At 44.4% G+C, this 15,631-nt stretch overlaps 1 protein-coding gene across 5 annotated transcripts in view; it reads left to right on the forward strand.

Annotated features, from left to right (window-relative positions):
• The window catches only part of ARHGAP6 (Rho GTPase activating protein 6), a 325,502-nt gene that overhangs the window by 150,363 nt on the left and 159,508 nt on the right, over nucleotides 1-15,631 (forward strand). The window contains exon 1 of one of the 5 annotated variants that reach the window (XM_083821914.1): nucleotides 7,857-12,763. The exons of 1 other annotated variant lie outside the window; for it this stretch is intronic. In XM_083821914.1, the coding sequence (XP_083678040.1) occupies nucleotides 12,315-12,763 (449 nt within the window). In that variant the 5' untranslated portion in view covers nucleotides 7,857-12,314. Of the gene's footprint in view, nucleotides 1-7,856; nucleotides 12,764-15,631 lie in introns of those variants that run through there. 3 more of the 5 variants (XM_083821913.1, XM_083821919.1, XM_083821917.1) reach the window with 3 other exon arrangements.

The raw sequence follows: 15,631 nt of genomic DNA on the forward strand, positions 1-15,631 counted from the left end.
GAAGCATGTGCAGAGCTTTAAAAATGTGAACAGTTTTTGGACTACAAATATACTCAAAGTTATGTGAGTACTTAGCTGCTACCTTGAATCACAGCCACTGTCAGCAGCCTGCGATTAAATACTCTGTGAGTACGAGAGAGGTTTCTATTGCACTTTGGATGTTTCACAATGATTTTGAATTAAAGTAAGACAATACCAAGCTCATTCATTCACAATTCGGCAGGGTCACTACACCAGCCTAGGATCATCTCTTTTGTCACAATAATCCAGATGGTAGACAGACATATACAGGCATCATCTTCTGGATCCCTCTAGGTGGATGGAACAGGTCACAGCAACCATCTGTTGATTACTGCATCATTGTGCTGGTAGGTCTCAGACGTACCAACAGAGCAGGGTGTGTGAATGCTGGCTGCTTATGGTTGAAGCAAGACATCAAACAAGTCTTCTGCAACTAAAGCCAACTTTCCCAGTGTAAAGCATTCAAACTGGCCAAGATGCTTTTGCTTAAAATGAAATAAGGGGCAGTGCAAACATATATATATATATTTTTTTTTCAATGGACCCGTGGGATCTGTACCTTCTGTTAGGACAGTGATGATTCACCCACGATCACGAGAGAACTGCTTGTGCTGGTACAGCTGGATCCAGCAGAGAAGCCTGTCATGGGCAGACAGTTTTCAGCTATGACTTTGTTGATTTGTGTCCGTTGTTGGAGTGCTCATCTGTAGAACAACATCGAGGCCTGGGCACCAACAGCAGCAGCAAATATACTGCTGCCTGCCTCCTCACAAGTACCGGCAAAAAGTGAAAACCTACCTTTCCATCTCAGAAAACCTTCCTGGGTCTCTCCTCACAAACATTGCTGTGTTTGTCTTTGGAGTCTCTTGTGGGCTTGTAGCCGATCTCTTCAGTCCTCATGGGGCAGTTCAAGTGCCATCATTTCATGGTACAGCTGGCAGTGAAGTTGTGCTAGCACAACTGGTCAGCATCCTTGGCCGTGAGCAGAGCTAAGCCAGCAGGGATTGCTCAGGGGGTGGTCAGCTGGGCCCCCCCCACTGTCTGCAGTGTAGGGCTGTCCCATAGAGAAGCAGTGGGAGCTCCTGGCATTTCCACTTTATCTCCAAGGCATGCCACCTGAGGTTTCACAGCTCTGGGTCACATGAAGGTGTTCATTCCAGTTAATGTTCAAGAAATCTGGTCATCCCTACTGTATTGCCATATCCATTTCTTCTACCTTCGTTATTTGCCTGTGCTATCTTTTTTTCACACTCTTTGTCATAGGAAGATTTCTTTCCCATTTATGGGTGCACACCTTTGTTGTAATATATAGCAAATCTAGTAACAAACCTTTACCTATAGTAAGTATACTGTATCATCATTAAATGGAAAATTGAATTGCTTTGCAAATTTCAGCTTAGATACCAATGTTATGTAAGATGGAGAGGTGGAGAGAAAATGGAGAGATGATATAGGTGAAAATGAGGGAGGGTCATTTTCCTATCTTGCAACCTGGCACGTACGTACCTAAAGGAGAAGCTACAGATCCTTTGATTCCTGGCTTTCATATCTGTCTTTGGGTACATCCACCTGAGTTTTATGGGTAATTTTTTGTATGACATTTAATTGAAATATAATCAGTAAACTGAAATCTTAAATGAAGAGGCATTCCACGGGCTATTGAGTTTGCAATATCCACATCAGGACTTCAGCTACATGAATGAAAACTCATGTTTCTAAGTGGACTTTGCAATACAGGTCCAACTTCACGTGAGTGTTGGGTTAAAGCAGGTATGTAGGAAAGGGAAGGCATGAGGGCTACTGTTCGGGAAGAAGGAGAATGAAATACCCGAACCCTGTGTTTCTTTTCCTCCAGCTGTGCCATCCAGCTGTTTCTAGCTCATAGAACAGAGAGTATCAGACATTGAAGCAGAGCATGGTAAAAGAAATGAAGGAGTTAAAGCGGCAAGGGCAGTGTAGATCTGTGGAAGGAAAAATGCTTCCCAAAATGGATCAAAAACAACAAATACAAAATGTACTGAATGAACTTTTGTCTTTACTTAAGATTAGCTTAATTTTTTCTAGAAGAGAAAAAAACACTTTCTCTAACAACGCGAACCCTGTGTGTATTTACCTGGAGCTTATAGAAATAGCTCATATGACAAGTCTGGCTCCATAAACTCCACCTAAGAAGCCTGGATCAGCAAAATTCAATCTGGAAGCTGTCTATAAATGTATGAAAACTGTCTGAGGTTTCCAAGTTAACTAATAAAGTTATCTTTTGTTTGTAAAAAGATATAACGTTTTTATAAATTAATACTGAAAACCGTGGAAATCAATTTTCAGTTTTAGCTGAAATCAGTTTGGTGCTTTAGCTAACTTCTGTTTTAATTTCACTGATAAAGACATACTAGCTCGAGACTGATCACATAAAGAGAGGTCTATTTGGTAATATGTTTAATTACATTTTGGAGATACTTTTGTCTTTTTTTGCTCACTGGAGACTTTCAGCAGTTTCATGCTTTGAATAAGTCCTAAGGAAGAAGTTAAAGCCAGCAGTCAGCTGCTCTAAGACTGATCAAATAGTGCTTTACTGCATGTTTTACTAAGAGATGAACAAGTGATCCCATTTATAGAGCATACTACATGTTGACAGAGCACATTACTTCATTTTGCCGTATTGGCAATTTGAGATCTTAACAAAACAATGCTGAGGTTGCTCTCATTCTGCATTGCTATCCTTGGAATGCCTCTTGGATTTTCATTAACTCTGTCACTGCAAGATACCGCAGATGGAGGCAGACTTTATGGGGGGAGTAATAAACGTTAGAGACCAGAAGGCTGTAAACAGCTTAAAATCTTTGTCCTACGTGGATGAATTCCTTTTCCTTAGGACTCTGTGGTGTTTTCAAAATCTGTAGCTACTTGGTCTAGCTGGAGGTGAATGGGTGGATACTCGCAAGTGCTCTGATACCTCCCAGCTGCTGTGTGGGGAGAAGTGGTCTTAAACTCCTGCAGCTAGCATCAATACAAACAGTAAGTCTCGAGATTCAGCCTGGCACTTGGCTCACAGCTTTCTGGCTCTGCTTAGGGGCACAAATCACATGCAGAGCCACTTCCACATTTCTTTCCCCTTGAACTTTTAAGTCAAGGCAGAAGAGTAACAAGGGGAAAAAAGAGCACGGCTCTGATTCACTGCTGCATTACTCCAGCTTTCCCCTGTGTCAGCTTCGTCTTCATCAGTATTACAACAGATTCAAGACAGAGTAAAACTGCAGTGGATCAGAAGGAAGCTTTCCAAGGCTTTCCAAGAGGGAGTGCCACCAGGACAGTTAAAGCAGAGCAAGTCACCAGAGAAGAATTTAACTACAAAGGAGCTAGGCGTCCTGACTGCCCAATGACAGCAGGCTCGTGTGGGATTCCTTAGGAATAGCTGTGGTTCTTTCAATTCATAGTTTACCTTTTTCCAAAACAATTGCTTGAGAACCGGCCAGCTCTTTTATACAACCCAGCATTTCCCAAGCTATTTTGCCCAGGGGAATCTTCCCCTCCCAGATTAGCAGAAAGTGTCATTGCTCAGTGCTGCGGCTATGCTACCTCCAGACCCAGGAGCCTGCGGGCTGTGCCCTGTTTTCACCTCCCTCCCATCCCTGCAAAGGGAAAAGCCCCAGTTTGGGATACACAGGAATAACTACATCCAAGCCAGGAGGGATTCAGTGTTCATACAGCAGTAAAGGATCACGCAGTTTAAAACAGCACGGTTCTGCAAGTAGAGAAACTGTGCTTAGGTGATGGTGTATTTCTTATATGAATCATGCTTTCGTGTTTCTGTTCCCTTTTTTAAATCACTTTTTCAACAGTGCGTGCGCTCAGGGTTCTAGTTTCCAGGTAACAGTGAGAATGAGACACCCAAGTCCTTGGTGATTTAGCCTTTCACTGAATACAAATGGGAGGCAGTTAGCACTAACGTACTGTAACACTTCAGTTTGCATCGCTTTTGGCCTGAGTTTTAATTCCTGGGAATGACATGCCATAGTAGTAAAGTCTGATGCAATGGCCATCACAACTGATGCAGGAGAGAGTAGAAGTGCAACAAATGCACCTTTTGCAGTGTATTTACTGCTCTATGTTTTCAGCAATGTGCACTGCACAGTACTGGATTGGTACCTGAGTCCTCTAGGGTAAGGCATTAATCCCTTTTACCTGACCATGTAAGAGGGGCCTTCTTGCAAGCATCTCTTCCCCAAACTCCAACCCACATGCATTTTGGTTTGCATTTTGGGAACACATGGCCATTGAAACAAGCTACCCAGCCAGCTGAAGAAAAGATATTTAAGATAGTCATTTGTTACCTTGGGTAGCTCAGAGACCTGTTGTAGGGGTCTGTGCATGCACATATCTACAATGGTAGCTTCTACAGGTAGGCATGTGTAGTCTGCCCATGAGTTGTGTCTGGAATTCTATTCAAGGGATCAAACATGGGGTCTGCTTTAGAATGACATTCCTCTAGCTCTTTCAACTCTCCTGTCTCTAAAGACTAGGCCTTCAGTGGCTATATGGGGACCAAGACACCTAATTCATGCATAGACACCTACACATAGGTATCTGAGCCTGAAGGTGAATCCCAGCTGGAACCCTTATACAATTTTGTTTTGTTTTGTTTTGTTTGTTTGCTTGTTTGTGTTTTGTTTGTTTGGTTGGTTGGTTTTTGTGTGGGTTTTTTTGTTTGTTTGTTTGTTTTTTGTTTTTGTTTTTCTTACCTGCTTTAGAGTGTTTTTACAGTGAGGGTAAGAGTCACCCAAAGTGTTTAAGATTCTGCGTTTTCCCATCTGTCCTTGGAGTGCTGAAGTCAGTTCCCTCACGTTCTCTCTCACTTGTCATGGCAGGTCAGGGGAATGCCTGAATCATTAGGTGATTGAAGTTTCTTACCAGAAAGTAAATCTGCTTTGATGCTTCTGCAGCCGCAAGGTAAAAACAAAGATGGACTTATAGCCAGGAAGAACGATGCTCAAATAAAACTACTTGCTGATTGAAGTCCTCAGAAATCCATATATTGAAATTGCAACCATACCTGTTCTTCAGAGCAAAACCAGACAGTGAATGTGATTGCTAGAGCACATGATAAAATTATTCATCATTGATGTGGTGGACAGCCATATATACAAGTGCAAAATACTTCATGAGGAGCTCACAGTGTGAGGCTATTGCATGTGATTCCATTTTATAAATACAAAAGAGCAGATGTTTCAAAAGCCATTAATCACAATAATGGATAGAAATTTGCTGCAGTGGAAAGAGCCCATTTGCTGGCCTTCAGATATTTCATTTGTAACTCCTTGAATCCACTTCTCAGGAATCCAAGAAAACTAACCCTGGGTTACAAGCAGGCTGAGCAGAGTCTCTGGGTTTACGACTGTGAGAAAGTCCTTCAGGGCTGTCCCACAGCAGAAGGCCTGGGGCTGACTCAGGATGCATATCTTTGGATAAGTCTGTCTGGTGATCCAGACCAAGACCCGGTGATACCCAAAATCTCATTTTCCCATTCCTAATACAGGCTGCCTGGCATTACTCCACTCCAGGCTCCCGGGCTGTAGGTCGGGCTGCAGGACAGGCTGCCTGCCAGGGCTTGGCATGGCCAGAGATGGCCCTGCCGTGCTGCGTGCCAGTGCCAAGACCTCAGGGCTTCACCAGGCTGTGGCACATCCTAATTCCTCAGCGGTTCCCAGGCTGGTTCGCTGGCTTCCCAGGCTCCCTGCCCTGGTGCTGAGATGTCCTTGGGTGCATCCCGGGGGCTGTCACTCCAGAGTGGTTTGTGTGGCAGCTCCCCAAGGGCTCAGAGAAAAGGGGTGGGGGGTTTGTCAGGCTCACTGCGAACAGCTGCGGTGGTGGTACCCAAGCAGAGTACTTCACGATTTGTCTTTTTCTGGCTCAAAAAAAGCGTAAGAATTTACGCAGTTCACAAGAAATTTCAAGATGTTGGCTTTAGTCTCAATCAGATGAAAGTTGGATTTTGGAAAGCGACGTTCCTTATCAGCTAGAAAATTAGCTCTTTCAGCCAGCTCCTGTGAATGCTATGAATAATACCCTGCCTCTGATTTACAGCTGAAATCCAGAACTCAAAGATGCCAAGTCCATCTGCTTACATGATCCCCAAATTATTGACTATTGCAAAAACTTGACATTTGTAACCACTTCACATATAGCCTGAAACCTATTAAACAATGACTTCATTTGAAGAGGTTTGTTAACATTATGAATATTATTGTTGTTGGTCACAAGAGGTTTGGTCTTATTTCAGTCTTGAAATAATTACTTTTACACTGTAAAAGTGATTTATGAATTATGACATTAAAACAAACCGTACAGTAGTTGCGTTACTTCTTGGGAAAGTTTGTTCTCTAATTATTACTCTGCACACCAAGTGGATTTTAGCAATACTGTACTGTCCACAAAATAATACTGAGTAAACTTTAGGTGTGTGACAGAACCATTCCCTTTCCCAAATTCCCATCAAATATCCATATGGCAAATTTAGATAGAAGCCCATGCTTCTGTCATTTGCTGATAAGCATTTCTATTTCTAGTCAGAGGGCTAATCATGTATCTGGAGCCGATTTGTTTCAAGTTAGTGTTTTCTATTTTTCTTGTATAGCTGCAATTTCTGCAAAATTCGTATGTAATGGAACAAAATTGTGCTTTTCTCCCTCTGCAGTTCTCAAAACACATTTTAGGTAGAAGGGTAATTGATAGTGAGAGCTCAGCCCAGTGGTGCAGTTTATGGTGAACGTGAGTCACAAGGAGATAAACAAGGAAGGAAATACATGGAGATCTGCCCACTTTCAGCAACTAGAAAAATCTCCCAGCTAGCTGTTGTTTTCCCAGATGTGTGTCATCTACAGAGATGAGGCTTTCCTGAGGTTTTTGATTTGTATGTTTAAGGTCTTTAAGCTGTTTTGAAGCTCTAAACCAAGGAGTCACGTTTGCTTCCATTTTGCATTTTGTCCTGCCCCCTCACCCCTTTTATTTTTTTCACCATATCCCTGTCTGCCTTTTTAGCTTGTTCCATCAACAAGGAAAACCAAGAAATAAAAAAAATTAGGTCTGAAACTCTGTCATTAATCTTCACATGAAGCAGTGAGCGGTCCCATTTATTTAAATTGCAGCCTTTGAGGGAAGAAAAAAGATGATGGAGGGATCACTGTTAGTTTCTTCTGCAGCTTTAAAAACTGAATGAATTACAGCAACCTGCAGAGAGTAAATTCTAATCTTTGTTGAAAAACTATTTTATGCTATGTGATAGGGTCATAGATTTGATTTACAAGTTGCTAGTTTGGAGTTTTAATTTAAAGATGTCATCATGAATTTTCAGTGATGCTAGAGGCGGAGAACAATGTGCAAACATAAGGAATGTAATTTCTTATGAGATGTGAATCTTAGATTAAACCTCTTTGCCAAACTGCTGATAACCGGTGCTGCAGTGATGTGCAGTATCACATACAGAACATCCTTCTGTGACTTAGAAATTAAAGAGTAGAGTGAATTATTAGATGAAAAAATTAGGAATGTGGCAACTAGAATGAAACGCCTGAGTGAAATTCTGGTGGCAGTGCCATCAGTGCTAACTGGTAGTGTCCTGGATAGCACACTTCCATCAGGGAAAGGATTTTGCTTGGGATTTCTGGGTGAGTTGTCCATCTCTTATGCTGAATGCTTACCAGGAAATCTGTTTCTGACCCTGGGGCAGGTTGTCTTGAGTGTCACCTTCCCTGGGGGCTGTTCGTGTGTTGCTGCTGCTGCTTCCCAGATGGTGCCGTCAGGCGACTGTAGCACTGTCCGCAAGGGCAGGGTGTGGGGAAGAGTGGAGGGAGGGGAGGGTCTTCCTAAGACACTTAGTGTTGCCATTCCTAAGAAAAAATGCTGCTCCTGCCCCTCCGCACAGCACAGTCTGCAGGTTTGAATTAATAATCTGGAGCCTGGTTTCCTCTCTCGGGCTTTAAAGACTCGGAGAGTGCAGGAGCACGATGTGGGTGTGCACAGGGTACAGTTCCTCTCTGCTTGTACCACCTGGTGCAAGCACAAGCTGAGGGTTTGTGTTTGGGGAACACAGGCTGCTTTGTATTGACTCCCTAGGAATAAAGCTCCAGCTTCCTCTCTGCTGGTACGAGCAACACTTGGACAACTGTAGGACTTAGGAGCTGTAACGGTGTCACGCTCTTCTAGGGCATTAGATCTCATATAACGGGGTTTCAGACATCCAGAAAATTACAGCAATTGAGTTCCTTTTAAATAGGATTTCCTTTGTCTAAGAAGATACATGTCACCGCTGTGAAAAAGCATCTTGAGCGAGATGGTACTTCATTCTTCCCAGGCATTAAGTACTGTTTCCCCTAGCTCTGTTACAAACTGGTGAGAAACTATCAACATATTTTGATAGGTAGCAAATAAGTACTTTTTCAAAACAACAAAAAAAGTTAATTACGAACAATGGATTTTTGCAGTGTATTATCTCTAAATTTTGATTCCTTAGTTTCTAGTTTTTGTTAATGGATGATTATGCATTTGATTTACTTGTCTGTCATCCTCCCTCTCTCTTCTTTTTGGGAAATAGACTTAGACTGTAACTGACCAAATGAACATTTAGCCAGAATAAGGAAAGTGCTAATTCCCTAAGGAAGAAGTGTGCTGCCAGTATCACTCTTGGCGCTTGCTCAGCAGCCACAGAGGCAAGTCTTTTCCAGATTTGGACCTAGTTCTGTGTGGAAACTGCATTCACATGCTATTAGAAAGGTCAAACAAAACAAAACCTTTATGCACGTTTGAAGCTTTCTCACCTGAAGAAGTGGACAGTTTGTTCACCAGGTAAGTGCTGTCGCCCCTCCTTTCTGGAATAAAAACAATCAAAGTGGTGAGACTGTTAAGACCTTTTCTGAAAGCCTCAAGTGAGATTTAAGGGCTGACCCCATCCCTTGCAGCTCCCAGCGTGGGCTTCCTCTCGCTGGATGCCTGAAGGGCAGACATCTGCACTACTTGTCGTGGGCTCCCAGCCGAGTGCAGCAGATGCTTCTAGGGAGCAATTTATCAGACCAGTTTTTGATGCCTGCTTGGAATGACATAAACTGTCCGTCAGACGTCTTTGCTTCTTCCCATGGAGTAGGAAAGACTTGGGTGATAACCTGAGGTGCAGACTGTAGATGTTTAAATTTAGGTGAGACAAATCCATTTCTGCCGTAAGGACCAAGCTGGCTTCCTTCCCGTAACAGGGTGGGTTTGGAAACTTTTCCGTACTTCATCTGATGTGACATCAGACAGCTTGAGTCACTAGTTCCAGGAGTCCTTTTGGAGAAGTCACTTCTCCCCAGTTTCATTCTTGTGTGCTGTCTGACACTGTACAGCTGGTTTCTTTTGTTTTATAGCAAGTAGAGTGGAGAAAGCACTTGGTCTGCAGAACAATACTGAAAAAACAAAAAGTGGCATCATATATGATCAGCACACTGATATTCAATTACCTACTCATTTACCAGATGGAAGCAACTAAATTGTATTTGAAACATTGTATATTCCTCTTTTTCTGTTGTCAACGATAAGTGATAAATAGGAAAGAAGGAGTGAAGTTTTTACTGTAATCTGTATTTTTAGGTGTAAAGCATACACTATAGCTTCTTAAAGCAGCATAGGAAACAACCAAAAACAAACAAAAACAGTATCACAGTAGCTCATGCAACAGAAGGGATTTAAACTTGTTTACTGTTTTGTTTGTTTGTTTGTTTGTTTTTTCTGGCTTACATAGTTTTTTCTTGATTGAGTATCCTTGGAGGTAAGTGTACAGGAGTATGTTTTGTAAGACCTATTAAGAGAAGCTGAACTAGAAGGCTTACACTTTCCAAAGTGAGTTGCATGCATTCATTGGGTACCCATTATCAAGTAAATAAAGAAAGAAGGCGATTTGGAAGGAACACCAGGGATGGAGCATATACCAATGTGAAAAAGGAAGGAATGTGAAAAGGGAAAAATTAGCTCAAACTGCTGTGAAAGATCAGCGTGTTAATCCTAGTAACTAAATGGCTTAAAATAGGGACAGATGATAGCAAGCTGCTGAGTAGCACAGCCCAGCCTGTTACTCCTCATTGCAGATCAGGGCTGTGTTACAAATCCTGTGAAATTTGAAGTCAGGTAAACTCCCTGGCCATGATAAATACAGTATAAGCTAACTTGTTACTCACAGCCACATCTTGCTTTAAAAATTCAGAAAGCTTTTGTTTTAAGGTCTGGCCTTTGAAAACACCTTCGGCAATTAGTAACTAGCTTTAAAATTTGTTACTAGGTGTAGAAGAATGTTGAACTGCACTTTCACATTTCTGATACCTGCAACTTACCAAATCCTATATGATTCTCTGAATGGAAATACTTAAAAAATCTTTTCTCCCTGTTTTTTGTATTGTGAGGACAGAAAACCTACATCTCGTGAAGTCACACCTTTCCGGGTTGACAGCCCTCCCTGGAACTGCTAAGTTTTGTCCCACAACTCTTAGCTTGTCATTGTACGAAGTTCTACTTATTTCTTCTGTTTGCATACTCTTTATTTTCAATCCTAGCTATGCTGCTGTAAAAACCTGTCGGAGTTGAAAAGGTACTTCCATGCATGCTCCTCTTCTGCCCCCGGTATCCTGCTCCCAACGAGACAAGCTCGTGCTTTCCTTTGTGCCAGCTCTGGCACTCATCTCCTCCCTCGGCGAGCTGATTCAGCCTGCTGCACGGGAGGAACGTGCAGTTTGCTGCATTAGTTTGCAACAAGCCCCGAAGCTGAGGGAGGGGAGGCAGTGGCAGGACGCAGCCTGGTGCGGGGGGGATGGAGAGGGTCACCGAGCCGGGCTCTCCTTCCTGATGACAGTAAACTGCCCAGGCAGACGAGTTCAGCCTGCAAAACCTCTCCTCTAGCTGGCCTCTTCTGGGGCAGTCTTAATCTTCCTGCTCTTAGTTTTTTTGCCTTTTCCTAAACTGCTCTATTTCCTCTAAATTCTGCATCTCTGCCTTTGCTAGGCTTTTTCTTCTCTACCTTCTACTTGTGGATTTCTGGTCTCTTCTCCATATGTTATTATTTTTTTCACTTTGGGGTATTTACTGAAATACATGCCCCATGTTTTAATCCTAACATTTTTTTTTTTTTTGATGTTTAGCATTTCCTTTTGTGTTGACCATTGTCGGGAGGTATGGCTAAAAAGGTGGTGATGCTATAGAGCTTGAGGGTAGAAATACTATATGCCTCTCCCTAACCTCGTTCATCAGCTTTCTGCTGATTGCTGTGGACAAATGCCGTGGCTGCAGAGCAGAGGGAAAAGAACACTAGGAGTCAGAGCATAGGGCGTGTAGAGTTGTCAGGATGAAACCATCTCCCCCAAATAAATAAAAAGCAGAACTTCAGAAGAGGAAAGCAAGCACTCAGCTCTTTTTTTTTTTTTTTCTTTTTCTTTTTTAAAATTATTTTTTGCCTGCCTGCTTGGAGAGCCTTTTGATTTGAAATGTTTGATATGTGACATTTATTTCTGTTGGGTACTGCTTTCTGATGCATTCCCTGCAATTGTTCAAATACCTACCCAGCCTCATTTTCCTGGAAGGGCAGTAGCACAGCTTGAGAGACAAAAATGGATTTTATGGGTAAACGCAGATATTCAGTGCTTTGCCTGAGCCAAAGTTAGCTGAGAATTACCTCCCTAACCATGGGAACCCTTAAGGATGTTTTGCTGTGCAATAGGAATTAAGATCCATAGAAGATCCATAACTGGACGTACATAATCAGTAGAGCAGAGAAACATTGGCTTGGCTGATCTATCTTTCCAGTGTGTATTCTGAGCTGTTTTGCAAAAATGTTCACACACAAACTTTTTTTTTTTTTTTTCCTCAAGAATGATATTACTTTTGTTTATAGGTATTGCAATGCACTGGTAACATTTGCCTAGATGATAAGTCAAAACCAGTAAAGCTCATTGATTTCGCATCCATCATTTCCTTAGGGAAGAACTCACGGTAACTGGGGGAGTTACTGGTAATACAGATTTCTGCAAAGCGTTAGAAAAACTGGTTCAAAAGATGGAAGAGGCCTCAGGAAAGCATCTAGCCCGTCCCTTAGGACGGGTCTCCCTGCTTCGGTCATTTCTGAGCAAGGGTTTTAACGCTGCCATTGCTGGAGATGCCACAGCCTCCCGAGGCGAGCCGCTCCGAGTTACGGCAGGGCAGAACACGATTTTGTGCTGCCTGCAGGACTCGATTCCCCTTCCCCGGTCGGTGCAAACACACGCGTGTAAAAGAACGAATGTACCATGAAACAGGGCTCCACTTCTCAAAGCTGGGTGGCGAGCCAGCCCTCCCCAGCTACACCTCACAGAAGACATCTGCTGGGAGGGCGGGCAGACCGCACCGCACCGCAGACACCACCAGCCGGCAGCTTCATCCCCAGCCCTCAGGGTGACCGCCGGGACGCTTTGGGGCGGGTGGCGGCGGGGCAGCCCCGCAGGTGCGGCCGGGCGGGGCGGCGGGAGGGCCGAAAGCACCGCTCCTCCTCCTCCTCCTCTTCTTCCTCCTCCTCCTCCTCCTCCGAGGGGCTGCCGGCTCCCGCGGCGGGGCGGAGCGGGCGCTGCCGGAGCCCCGAGGGGAGCGGAGCGGAGCCCCTCGGCCCGAGGACAGAGCAGCCCCCCCGGGTCCCCCCCCATCGCCCCCCGGCCCCATGGGGGACTCGGTGTTCGGCGAGAAGCCGGCGCTGCGCTACGCGGTGAGTGCCGGGCAGGGGGGATTTTGGGGGGGGATTTGGGGGTTTATAGGGGGGCTGGCGGCTGCTGGCCCCTGTGCGGAGCGGAGCCTCTCGCCCCCCTGGTGTGGGGGGCCCGGGGTGCGAGCAGCCGGTGCTGTTATTTCCTTCGCTGGGGCTTGTGCTGCTGAGAAGCCACTTCCTTTCTGCTGGCCTTATTAGGAGCATTTTCTCGGTTGCTCGGGCAGAGGGGGGAGGAAAAAAAAAAAAAAGGGCAAAAAAAAAAAGCCGCCTGCAAACACCCGTCTGCCTCTGCCCGCCTCGTAAATACGCGGCGGCGCGGGCAGAGGCGTGCGGGCTGTGCGGCCACCCCGCTGCTCGCCCCGGGGCGTGTGGCGAGTGCCCGGGGGGCCCGGGGAGCCACCAGCAGCACCCCCCCCCCCAAGTCTGCTCCCGGCTCCTCCGGGCCGTCCCGAGCGCTGCAGTCCCCGGTGCCTTAAACGGGGCTATCCCCTTAGTTGTGTTGTCCCTTAAACCTCGTGTCAGCACCCCGGAGCGCCAGCGGGTTGTGGGTTTTTCGCTCTTTTTCCCTTTTGGTAACGTCTTGCGTTTGGGATGCCGGCACACCCACACAGCGCTCAGCCACCCGGGTAGCGCTGCAGCTTCCAGAGGTGGCGGTGGGCTGTCTGCGGCGGTCTGCAAGCAAATAACTTTTGCATCCCGTGTGAGTAGCGGCAGTGATTGCGCTGGGAAACTCCTTATCCAATTAATAGGAATCTCCTTTTAGGAGGAGAAGGGCCCCGTTCGTATTTAGGCACGTGGTAGACCCGTAACAGCTCCATCACATGCTAGCTCTGAAACTTTTATTGCTTCCTGTGGATGCGCTTGTCACTCTACCATCATCTATGAGCTGCAAACATGTTATTGCTGCTGGCCGTTGGGTGTCAGTCCCTTTTCTTGTAAACAGTCATGCAAAGCATGAAGCAGGACGGCCAGCTGCTTCGGGTGGCCGTCACCACCGTTGCAAAAACCACTGCTGTACAGCAATCCAAGAACATTCCCTACTACAGACAAGGGGAAAATGTGTTCCAAAGAACCCTTTGAATATTTTAAACTACTGCTATTCTACAATAAAGTATGTTTACATTTTAAAAATATACTAATATTTTAATAATAACATGATTCATAGCACTTATGAGATCAGCGAATTTTGCAGGCGATGTTACTGCTTTGTTTAGAGAGCGTGGACCTAGATGCTGTGTGTAAATCCATGCACATGCTTGGCGTTGTCTGTGAGTAGCCTAATTGAAATCAACTGCCTGTTGACCTGAAGATAAGCTAAGAATTTAGAGCTTTGTTGGATTGAGGCCTTTGTAATTGCTGCTTAGCTGTAACTTAGTGTCGTTCTTGTTAACTTCGGGTAATTACATGGTCTAGCTGCAAATCACGTTCTTGGATTGTTTTGATAACTGTGAAATAAAAATTATGCACTGTTATAGTATTTAATAGCAATTAATTTATTGACAGAAAAAATTACAGTGATTAATGTGGAGGGCTGTTCTTCTGCTTTTTAGGACTGATAATTAAAATTTCATGATTTCCACGAAGGTATGTAAAGAAGCATCTGCTTTAGTATTTCAGTTCTATGTAGTATTTTTATGAATACTTGTAGAAAGCTTAAATGATATCTCATTCTTGCTGTATGTTGCCTGCCTAAGCCATACCCGATAGTTTTTAGGCCTGGCTTAATTCTACTTCCTGATTAATCATCCTCTGTTCTCTGCTGAATTCAGTCTGATTTTTAAGCTGTTCTCAGAATTGTGATATCTGACTGATATTAAGATCTCCAAATGTTCCGGAAACATTTTTCAAATGACTCCATGAAGTGAAGAGGGATGGCCATCTTCCTGACATGAGATGCCTTCCAATTAGTTCCTAAATTCGTATGTGTTTTTTTAATCTTAGAAGCGGCTACAGGGAAAAGTGCTTTGCATATTTTGGCTAAAACATCAGAAAGCAATATTATACTTAGAGAGATCCATTGGTAATTCAAAATGTAGTTTTTTGCACAAGTGACTAAAAATAGCCCCGGGGTTGCACAAGAAACCTCTCAGTGGGCCGAAGTGGGAAGCTTGAAGTACGGTCTGGTTTGGATATAGCCATCTGAATCTCGATATAGCATCTTCAATCATGTTTTGTCTTCCAGTATTTACCAGAAGGGATTTCCCTCAAGGGAGGGGATGTTTGCCCTGGCAGGGGAACTCTGTCCATCTTTCGCCAGGGAAGAAAGAGAGGAGCAGGGCTTTGGAGCGGCTGCCGTGCCCCGTGGGGTATGGCAGGGCTTCATCTGGAGCCGAGGCAAGGCTCTTGCTTGGAGAGGGAGACCAGGACATCTGCCAGCTCGAGCTCTGCCACTCACTGGAGAGAGGGGACATCTGGGTCCCTGAAGGGCACGAGTACGAGGTGGCTTAAGGTCACCTCCAGTTTGGATGTCATCCCATTGAGTGATTTGGGAAGAGAAGGATTTTTCCCTGCCTTCAGTAGTATTCAGGGCATTGGCTTGTCCTGTTGCGTGCAGTTGGCCCTTTGCTGGTAAGGCGGGCAGATGTTCTGCTTGTTTTTACCACCTGAAATCTTTCAGTCTGGGTGGAAGGATGCAGAAAACAGAAGAAACAAGTTTGCAAGGGCAACTATGACAGTGGTGAACCACAGAATGCTTACAAGAACAGAGAGGGGAGTAAAAAGAAGGTAATAGATGTGTTCCTCCCATAGTCTAGTTGTAGTGATGCTAATAGTTATTTGTAACAAAATTAGTTTACAGAATAACTGTAAGTTCAGCACTGAGATTGATGGGGACACTTTGAAACCATAAGCTAGAACTGGAAAGCTCCC

This window comes from Anser anser (assembly GCF_964211835.1).
Source record: "Anser anser genome assembly, chromosome: 1".
NCBI classification, from domain to species: Eukaryota; Metazoa; Chordata; class Aves; order Anseriformes; family Anatidae; genus Anser; species Anser anser.